The sequence below is a fragment of the Vombatus ursinus genome, unplaced genomic scaffold (genome assembly GCF_900497805.2).
Source record: "Vombatus ursinus unplaced genomic scaffold, bare-nosed wombat genome assembly UNPS02014859.1, whole genome shotgun sequence".
Classification (NCBI taxonomy): Eukaryota; Metazoa; Chordata; class Mammalia; order Diprotodontia; family Vombatidae; genus Vombatus; species Vombatus ursinus.
Window position 1 is genome coordinate 1,589,642 of NW_020954637.1, and position 10,830 is coordinate 1,600,471.

The 10,830-nt window shown below is 45.1% G+C and overlaps 1 protein-coding gene across 1 annotated transcript; it reads right to left on the reverse strand.

Annotated features, from left to right (window-relative positions):
• Positions 1-1,259: 1,259 nt before the first annotated feature.
• PITHD1 (PITH domain containing 1) lies at positions 1,260-8,994 on the reverse strand. The gene is made up of 6 exons (XM_027841335.1): positions 8,790-8,994; positions 7,317-7,360; positions 6,683-6,760; positions 3,944-4,048; positions 2,775-2,883; positions 1,260-2,179 (listed from the first exon to the last, which is right to left on the reverse strand). Exons 1-6 carry the CDS (start codon positions 8,988-8,990, stop codon positions 2,078-2,080), a joined length of 639 nt encoding a protein of 212 aa, XP_027697136.1. The 5' UTR covers positions 8,991-8,994; the 3' UTR covers positions 1,260-2,077.
• Positions 8,995-10,830: the final 1,836 nt, after the last annotated feature.

The window sequence follows — 10,830 nt, forward strand, 5'->3', positions numbered from 1 at the left end:
AAGGAAGATGAACTAGAAAGAAAACAGGTGGAGGTGGAGGGCGACTGTGGCAAGGCCCCAATACTCCCCTCCCGTCAGATCCAAGGAACTTGTAAATCACCTTCCCCAACAGTCCAGCTAATACACGAGTCTTCCCATGCTCACAGATTACATAGTTACTCTGTAGCAATCTAAACCACACTCCAGAAGTCAGCAAGTTTGGCAACTTGGGGTTACTCTGGATTAGTTCTTTTTTTATTAATTTATTTTGACTTTTCCCCCCTTACTGCCAACCTCCAAGCAATGTCTTGTTCCTCATCTCCAAATTACTGTGCAGTATTGATAAAGCTGCTATGGTTGGAGGCTGGTGGATATGCATCAAGCAAGTGTCAAATTTACTCTGGTTGTCAGTTCATGTATAGCCATGTTTAATTCCTGAAACTGTCCTTTTTCAGCATTTGTTTATTGTTCCTCATTTGTGGTACTGACATTTACGAAAGGGCCACATTTAACTTTTCCTCAATTTTTTTTGAGTTTCCATATATGACAGGTCTTTGCTATTGGAGAAATGTAGTGCTCTAGGTTGACAACATGCCTCTTTAAGTGTGAATGCTAATTATCTTTGCAGGTACATAGCAGTAGAGAACAGCTGAAGTTACTGCCCTTCAATCCTATGATCTTACCATGTTATGAATTTAATACACACTGGAAAAAGACAGCCAACTCCTCAGCACGTGCACAAACCTCATTTCCATGTGTGCAGGCAGTTTCTTCATGGTTTCAAGAAATGAGGAAAAATCTGTGTCCAAACCAAGGAACTAAAGTTACTGTTATCCCTCATGAGCCTAGAGTAGAACTTTCCAAAATCCTTGGTTTAGAGTTAGCATTTTGTGTAGTAGGAAGACTGAGTCTTTGAGTGAAGACTGGCTCTGCCACTGTGCAAGTCAACTTTAGAGCCTCAGTCCCCTCATCTTCCTTGCATAAAGCAGTATCTCTAGGGACAAAAATCCATGGATTTTCAGAGGACCTTTTGAATTCTGGCTCTGCTTTTTACTACTTGTGTGATTTTGGGCAAATCATTTAAATTCTGGGCTGCAGTTTCCTCATATATAAAATGAGACAATTGGACTTAGGTTATTTCCAAGGTCTGAAGTTTCAATTCCTATGTACTCAACGACTTCTTTTCACAGGGTTTTTTGAGGAAAATGATTTATGAGCCATGAAGTGTTCCATGAGTGGGAAATACTATTAATGTGAATAAAAAAACCAAAAGACAAATGTTATGTCTGGTGTGAATTTATTAGGAAGCTTCTTAGTCACAGGGAATGGAAAGCTGTGCACAGAAGAGCTCTAAGATTTCTGGTTTCTAAGAAGCATTAAGCATCATGCCATAAACAACGCTTTTCCTAAACCCCAATGTCACCACCAAGATGGCCATACCCATGTGAACAATTTCAGCACACACTGCCTCTCGGGGATTGGTTACCAAAGGCAAGAAGAAAGAATGCAAAGCTGTAAATGGGATCAAGAGATGAGCTTTCTAGCCACGATCCCAGCATACTTCAAGAGGCGGTAGCAGCTACCTGGTAGACCTGAGTGGCTTAGCCACAACAAACACAAAATACTTCACACACACAGGAGGGAGCAAGCAAGGAGAAGTGTTTCAAGATGGAGATCTTACTGGCAAATGCCATGAACAAAATCTCAAGATCTTGGAATGCTACAGGCAACCCAGTAGTGGTAATCACTGATTTTTAAAAAGGTTACACACAAGTCCTGCCACAAAGGGATAAAAACACTTAAAGAGTCCACAGCCACATCCAAATTGGGAAATCGAGGGCTATCCATGGCTTCCAGATTTCCAACAGGTTCAAGACTCAATTTCTACAGTACCCAAAGTGCCAAACTGTCCTCAACAATCCAGTGGCCCTTGCCAATGGTTTGGTGTCCTTAGTTTTCAGGCCCCAAGCAACAAAGCTTTGGGGGAAACTGCAATAGCCATCTCTCTCTCTCTCTCAAGCCCCATCTTTTTCCTTCCAAAATGGTTGTCTGACATCATCACTGACACAAAAGCTTCTGTGGGAGCCCCAGCGTGCCTTTAAGAAATGAAGTGTGTCTGTGGAGTGACCTGCTGGACCTTGTGATCTGCTGGATTAGCTGATGCTTCATAATTGCAGATAGTCACCTCATGTCGACGCATCTTAAGGAAGAGCAAGAAAAGTTGAATTAGCCAATTGACCCTTAAAACACTGCTCCCCAGACCACACTTGGAATTTTCCTCAATCCTTTTTTGGGATAAATTGCTTAAAACCATCCAGTATCCGTCACCCTCTACTACTTTTCAACCCGAAAATCCCTTCATGTTCATTACTAGATTTTTCACCTGTTACTCCAGGAAAAGAACATGACAGAACTTTTGAAGCCAATGGTGAAGCACTGGCCTTGGTGACCTCTGTGTCCAGCTCTACCTCTCAACAACCTTGTGACCTTTAACAAATGGCTTCTCTGAGCCTCAGCTAGAACAGATTTTCTCCATGATTGTTATGTCATTTTACACTCTAAACTGTTAGAAGGTTCTTTTCAGCTACATAATCCATAGCAGAAAGCACACCCCTATAACAATTAAAATTAAGTAGTGTATATCAAACTACCAGGGTAGATTTTCCATGAAGAACTCCTGAAGAAATAAGGGTGGCATGGGAGAATTTGTTTTACGTACTTTTCTTTCTTTTATTAGATTCCCCCACTGTAATTTATAAGGATGTCATGCCATTTCCCTGTTTTCTATTTCTTACCTCAGTCCATTCTCCTCTCAGTCCAATATAAAACACCTTTGTGGTGTCAGCGCCGAAGTTTTTTGAAATATGAATAGAGAGATGATAGACATTTGAAAAACGAGAAATTCTGTAAAAATGGAAGCAGAAAGGAAAGATAAACTGTTAGAACTTCATGAGTAACATATGTAATCCCCCACTCATCAATCCCATTTCAGAAACATCCAATTTCTGTTTGAAATCACAAACAAGCCAAATGTCAGGAAAACCTTCCTGGATTTCTATTTTTAGCTTATCTCCTATGTACAGACACATTAAAAGTGCTATGTTGCTAAGTACTTTAAACAGGGAAGAGGAAAGAATATTTTAAAAACAACATTTACAGCATTAGGGGGAGCGGTGGCACAATGGATAGAGAGCACTGGGCCTGAAGCCAGGAAGTCCAGAGTTCACACAAAGTCTCAGATACTTCTTAGCTGTGTGACCCTGAGCAAGTCACTTAACCTCAGTCTATCTCAGTTTCCTCATCTGTAAAGTGGGGATAATAATTACACTTACCTCCTAGGGTTGTTGTGAGAATCAAATGGGATAATAATTATAAAGCGCTTAGCAGCACCCAACACATACTAAGTGCTATATAAGTGGTAGTTATTATTATTATAATTATACAGCCAAATAAAACAAAAGCAATTCTAAAGCAAGCTTAACTCAGGCACCTGGAAAGGTGTAGACATAAAGCAGCATGGTCAGATGGAAATCTGGAACCAAAAAATGTCCCTTTCCATCCCAGCTCTGCTCCTTCTGGGTGGTCCATCTGCCTCTCTGGGCCTTTGAAGGGGCTGGCCTGGCCTGGATGACTCTAAGGTCCCCTTCAGCTCCAAATCCTATGATTCTATGAGGAGGGTAAAGAAGAGCCCATGCTACCTCTCCCCCCACAAAACCATCTTTTCCCACAGCTTTCCCAGACCAGCATTGTTTATGCCCAGGAGTTAACAAGTCTTTGGCTTCCACCAACACACCAGAAGGGAAAAAAAATCGATCCAAGCAATAGCTATGTGACCTCTTCCCCTTTTTAACAGCGCCTACATTAAGAAAGAAGACTGGCCAAAAACAAATTCCAATAACAGATCAACAAGTGTCTGTCCCTCAGGAGATGATGCTTTCAAAGGGAGAAGGGACTCAGGGCTTACTTTGTAGCATATTCTAATTCTCCGGTGAGGTCTCGATTTAGACTAAAAGTCTGATCAGGTTCTCGGTCTGTATCGTCAAAAGACATCTGTGGAATGTTTTTGAACCTAAAGAGAGATAAAGAAGAAATTCACGTGACATGTGGTACCAGACTTATCTTTCTTTATGAAGCCTTTCATCCCCCACTGAATATCTCCCACTGAGAATTCCACTCAAAAGGAAATCTTCAGGGATGATAGGGTTTTGTTTTTGTTTTTAAAAACAAACAAAATAAGGAAGAAAAATGGATTTTAATGATACTTCAAAAGGAACTGCCAAGAAAATATTTTTTATGTCAGCAATTTCCCAAACCATCCTAATTTTAACATAAGCAAGAAACAAAAGGAAAGAAATCACAAAAAGAAATTTAATAATAGTTTCAAGAATAACACATGGGATAAATCACTTCTTTTTTATTCATTATTTGCTCAAAGACTAAAGATCCAACTAACCTGATACTACTTCAAGCTATAACCTTATCAATGTAAAATGTGCTCAATAAGGGAAAAGTCATTTTTTAAACGCCAAGACTGAAGTTGCCAATAAGCATGTGGTGTATTTTACTTGGAGTGATCACGTAAGAGATGGTGGAAACTAAACAGAAGATGTGGAAAAACAGTTGACACCAAATTCAGAGACAGATGAAGTACACTCATTAGGAAAAACATCACCTTCATGGCCGAATCACAGTAAGGGAAGTTTTACCAATATGCTTATAGAACTCAAAATTAAAATAATGCTTGGGTCCAAAGAAACCAGCCAGCAGGTCAATACAGCCTACGATTCTAATAAAGCTGACTTTGGGTTCTGCACTAAAGAAGTGGCTTCAACCAAAGGGCTGTTATAAGCATGCATGCTAAATGTTGGTCAAGATCAGAGAAGCTCATCTGCACCAAGAGCTAACATCAATAGCTTTACCAAGAGATCTTAAGGACCTGGCCATGGAAACAATCCTTGTCTAAGAAATACTCTCCCCATGGTATGAAAATTCTACCAGCAAACTGCAATCTAGCATCTCTAGGGTATTACACTAAAATTTACACACACACTTTAGCAAATAATGCCAGAACACCTTAAAACAGAAGCAAACACATAAAGGGTTTGTTGTACACTTCTTAAGCTTATGTCCTACCCACTTTCCAGGTAAACAAATATCCAGATAATCTGTCTCAAATGGACCTCATACTCTTAAAAGAGGTGTTGACAGTTCAATTTCAAATGTCCCCCCCGTTTTTCTTTTTCTTCAGTTGGGCAATGGGGTTAAGTGACCTGCCCAGGGTCACACAGTTAGTGTTATGTGTCTGAGGCCGCATTTGAACTCAGCTCCTCCTGAATCCAGGGCCGATGCTCTATCCACTGCACCACCTAGCCACCCCCCTCACTCCACCCCACCCCAATTTTTCAATAGCACTTCAGATCAATTCTGCCCTTCTGATTTAACACGTTGCTCATTCTGCCATAAGAATGATGAATACCAGGTACAGGTCTTAACACACAATAGTATAAATAAATGGTCACACTTCTTTCTATACTTATGTCTTTTCAAAACTCCTACTGTGATACTCAAGACATGCTACAATTAATTGTAAAAACATTTCCTGCCCAAATGCCTTTCCTGAAATCCGCCACACTTCAACATTTCGCACAGCTTCACAACCTCTGCAAATATATCACTGTATCTCCCATCCCTTCCAAGCCTTTCCCACCCAGGGTTGTTATTTGCCAGTGTCTTTCCATGCAACCTCCTTTCAGAACTGATCCAATGCGATGGCTCCCTCTGGTTCTCTTTTCATGGTTACCAAAGCAGAACTTCCTGTTATTTCCTCACTCACTACAAATGGTCCACCAATCAACTCCAAGTCATGAAATCTGTCACATATTTAGCAATCTGTCATTCAAAGGTCTTGTTAAAGTTTGGCAAAAAGATTTAGTGAATCCAGGTAAAAAAGAACCAATAATATCTAATATTACCATATAAATGGAGGCATTTCTGTGAAGTATCCATGAACTAAGACCAGGATCCCTTCAAATGGGCCACTTTTTTGACTCTAAAGACTATGGAGAATGCAAACTGCAGTTTTATTACAACATTGAAAATACTGATATTTCTAGATGATGCAGGGAGTCTAGCTAGGTAGGTGTTTCAAGAAAGACATTATTTAGATGAAATGAACTTATGCTGTATGGCTCCAGAGGATAAAATTAAGACTGGTGGATAAAATATATAGGTTTCAGCTCAAATATAAAGAAGCTACTTCCTAAGGGTGAGCACCACAATAATGAAATGGGGCAGTGGTAATGAACTCCCTTTTGCTGTAGCTATTAGATAGATGACTATTTGTTGAGAATGTCAAAGAGGGGGCTCTTGTCTGAAGCACAGTTTGAGCACCAGGACCACTGGGATCACTTCTAAGGAGAACATCCCAAGTTTTTTGCTCTAAAGGAGCTCTGTTATCTGAGAAAGGCAGCAATTCAGACAGATAACAAAAAGTCTACTGCCCTACAGAACCAAACACATAAAAGTAGCCCAAAGGTAATTAACTGCTCCTAGAAAGTGTAATGTGCTGATTAACCCTGGGGAAGATCAAATGAGGGGCTTTGCAGTAAACTATTATTGAGAACAACAATGGAACTAGTCACTAAAGAGAGACACAGAAAAAGAGCAGACATTTTTGTGGAGGTCTGAGGTCCTTGCTACTTACAGTCTCATCTCTGAAGGATGTGAGTCATCATCATCTCCCATAATAATGATTCCTTTCAGTTTAACGTTACCCGTAAACCTGCCCAAACACAGAATACACGCGGGGAGTCAGAAAGCTGGAGGGGCATCTTAGGTCAGCTACTTACTGTCTATACGACCTTGGTCATCATTTCCCCTCTGTGGGCCTTAGTTCCCTCCTTTGTAAAATGAAAGGGTTGGACTAGATGGTCTCTAAGGTTCCTTCCACGTTTGATGATTCTAAAAACATTCACTTGAACTTTATCTCCTTCACTGTGAAAGGATAATTCCCTAACAGTACAGTGCCACAGAAAGAACACCAGATTTGGAGTCAGAAGATTTAGGTATGGGGTTTTTTTCAATTGTTTGAGTCTAAATTCTCCCAGACTTTAAAATGGGGATAAATAATACTTCTATTACCCTACCTCACAGGTAGTTTGTGAGGATTGAATGAAGATGTAACACTTTATAAGTGTGAATTATTATAAAGCAATCATCCTCCCCACCCCTTTCCAAAATAGATGGTACACTGAGCAAAGAAGCCACCTGGCAAGCTGACTGTACCTGTGGCTTATTAAGATGAGGAAGCCTAAGAGACCTATTAGAAGGGTACTCACGGAATATTAAACAGCAACTCTTCATCAGCATCACTTTCTACAAACTGGGAAAAAACAACAACCCACAGATCATTAACACCTCTGGGTGTTCAGCTCTTTTCTGAAAGTCAAATCTAATGCAGTTTCTTGCTTGCACATGCTCTGCTGCATGTATCTGCGGGCCCCAGCCACAATCAGCAGTTTGTTTCCATATGCCTCAATTTGAGGAGGCATGGCCTAGACTTCAATAGTGTTGTGTCTAACGGATTCCAGATTAAATCTAGAGCTCCACCCTGGCTTTCCAGTTCTGCTGGGCCTGATAATTCAGCTATCAGGAAAATCAGAAATGATAATGAACTATAAAATTAAAAGTGACGGATGCTGCTTTGGAAATCACACCATGCACATGAGAAGAAATGAGGTAAAGCTGAAAAAGCACCAGTGCAGGAGCCCAGAGATACAGGTATGTTATCACTGGCCAAGTGACCTGGGTAAATCATTTCCCCTATAGGACCCTTCAATTTTCCCATCTGTAAAATGGGGATAAACCTCCAAGCACTGCACCATACTTCCTCTTTGAAGATGGTATGAACAGAGTACTATATAAAATGTGGAAGCAATGATAATGTAATGGAAAGAAACCTTGAACTTGGCATCAGAAGTCCAAGTCATGAGGATTGCACTGGTATTTTATATCAACATTGAATTTAGGCCACTGGTATCCCCAGTCTGACCCTCAGTTTACTTCTCTGCAAAATGGGGTGATAAACCTTTTACTACCCACCTAACAGAGGTGCAGTGAGGGACCAGATAAGGGATTTCCAGAAAAACATTTTCTGTAAGCCAGGTAAGGACTGTGGAAATGATAATGGTGGGTGGTGATTGTTATGCTGTCCAAGGATGCTAGGCTGGTCGAGTGGAATGAGCACTGGACTTGGAGTCACTAGCTGTGACTCTGAGCAAATCCTCCCTCCCTCCCCAGTTTCCTTTTCTTTTTTTTAAAGGCAAGGGAGGGACTAGATTAGAGGACTCCAAATTTCCCCTCCTGACCAGGCATTCCGCTAAATCATCAGCATTTCTGTACAATGGGAATAATCATTGTCTCTCTCTCTCCCCCTCCTTCACAGAGCCTGCTCCCCCTCCAAGCTCATAATAAACACCGAGGCCGCTGTTACCAGCCCTTGGCACCAGGGGGGTTGGGCCAGCCCATCAGAGCTCCCTTTCCAGATCCGAAATGTCCAAGGGTGCACAAAGCGCTCACCACTAGGGTCTGGAGCATGGGGGTGACAAACGGGGGCTGCCAAGGTCCTGGATGTGCGTGCCCCCGCCCCGGCCCCCTCTCCTTTCCACACTGGCTCTTTGGCCGGCGCAGGAGCCCCCCAGGCCCCCGACCCCGCCCGACCGTAGACCCTCGAGGCCCCGCCCCCAGCGCAGCCCGCGCCCCCGGGGGTCTCGAGGGTCGGGGGTGGCCGCAGGCCCAGGCTCGGGCCCCACCTTGGTGCGGTCGGCCCGCTCCTCCCACGGCTTGAAGACGCCGCGGCCGCTGCCCTCGAGGCTCTCGTTGAGGCACTGCAGGCGCTCCAGATCGATGCGCAGGTAGAGCCCGTAGGCCAGGCCGCGCTGCTCCGGTGGCTCCTCGTGCTCCGCGGCGCAGCGGCAGCCGCCGCCCCCGCCATGGCTATGCCCGTGCGACATGACGCCAGCCCAGTCCCCGCTGCAGCCCCTGCCCGGCCCTGCTACACACCCACACCACCGCACAGTGAGGACGCCGCGCCGCGCGCACCTGTCGTAAAGCACGCCCCGGCCACGCCCCCGCCCGGGCCCTTCCGTGCACGCATGCGCGGAGTACCTCCATCACGGCTCCGCGGAGCCGAGCCAAGCCACGCCCTTCTGCCCTAGAGTGCACCAGTGCCCTCCCCTCTCTCCTTCCAACAGCGCATGCTCAGGGTCACCTCCGGACCTACGCTCCCGAGGCTCCGCAATCGCGGGAATCTGAACATTTCCCGGGACGCCGCACTTGAGGAGGAAGGCGCATGCGCAGCGATCTCAGCTCCTCCCTTGCGTGGGGAGGGGTCTGCAAAGAGAAGCCTCGGGCTGTACAGAGACATAAAAATCTAGACTGTTCCAGCCTCGCTGCGCCGCCTTCAGGTTAGCTGGGTGCTTTCCCAGCCGCTATCCCGAGAATGCCCATCCGACACATGGGTAAACTGAGGCCCAGGAGTCAGAGGATCGGCCTCTGTGAGAGCGGATGGCCGAATTACCGCAGACGTTTCCAGGGCGCTCTCGGGGCAGGGGAGCACCCAAGGACTGTTATGCCCATTTCACATAAGTGGAAACTGAGGTTCTTTGGGAGGGAAGGGTGGGAATCTCTGGGCTAACCCTTTGCACGCATTTCAGCACCCTGCCTCCCTCTGACCCTTTGCATTCCAGCATCCTGGCTCCTGAGGAGTCTCATCGCTCGGGTTCGTTGCCAGGAGTTGGTTCTTCACCTGGGGCCCGGGGACTTGTCTTCAAAATACGCTGATGCCTGCTTTTCAGTGTGGTTGCTTTCCTTTGTAATCCTGTGGATTTTATTTTTTGTGCGTTTAAAACATTCCTCTGGGAAGGGCCCTATAGCTCCCCCAGACCCTTGTGCCAGGCACAGGTGGGGGATGTCTTGGGAGTACAGATGCTGGCAGGAAAACAGCCCCTGCCCTCCCGGAGCTTCCTCAGTGGAGGAAGACCTCGCAAAAGGGGGGCAGCTAGGTAGCAAAGTGAATAGAGCACCAGCCCTGGAGTCAGGAGGACCTGAGTTCAAATCTGCCCTCAGACCAGACACTTGACACTTGCCAGCTGTGTGACCTTGGGCAAGTCACTTAACCCCAATTGCCTAAAAAAAAGAAATCATGGTATACAGACAGATTGAGGATTTAGCACTGTAAGCAATAAAGTGATTTGCTAAGGGTCACAGATCCAGATCTTGGACCCTGGTCCCCCAGCTCCCAGTCCAATGCCTTGATGCCATGGCTGAATGAGCCAGGCTCCAAGACACAGGGAGGAGCCGGATGTGAGGAGCAGAAATAGCCAGCAGTACCGAGTGTCTCCAGGGCCCAGAATGCTGATCTGGGCTCTGCTGAGGCCGTGGCAGTGAGAAGGTTCCTTCTGGCCTTTGCAAGCTGCCGACACAGAGGGGACACCCAGAAAGAGCTTCAACGTGCTCCAGGCTCTGCCTTACAGGCTCACTGCGTGATCTTCCAGGGTTGGGGATCCCCTTCATAAAAGCATTTGTTCTGTAAAACTTGGACTCAGTCAAAAGGTGGCACTCAAGGACTTAGAAGGCCACATGTGGCCTCGAGGCTGAAGGCTTCCCACCCCTGTAGGCCAGTTACTTGCTCTCTGTTTGCCACAGATTCCCCATATGTAAAATGGCAAGTTTAGACTTTGTTTCTAAGGGCCATCCCTGCTCTGACATTGCATGTTCTAAAGGCCCTCCCAGCTCTGACATGCTGTGTTCTAAGGGCCCCTCCCAGCTCTAACATCCAGTGTTCTAAGGGCC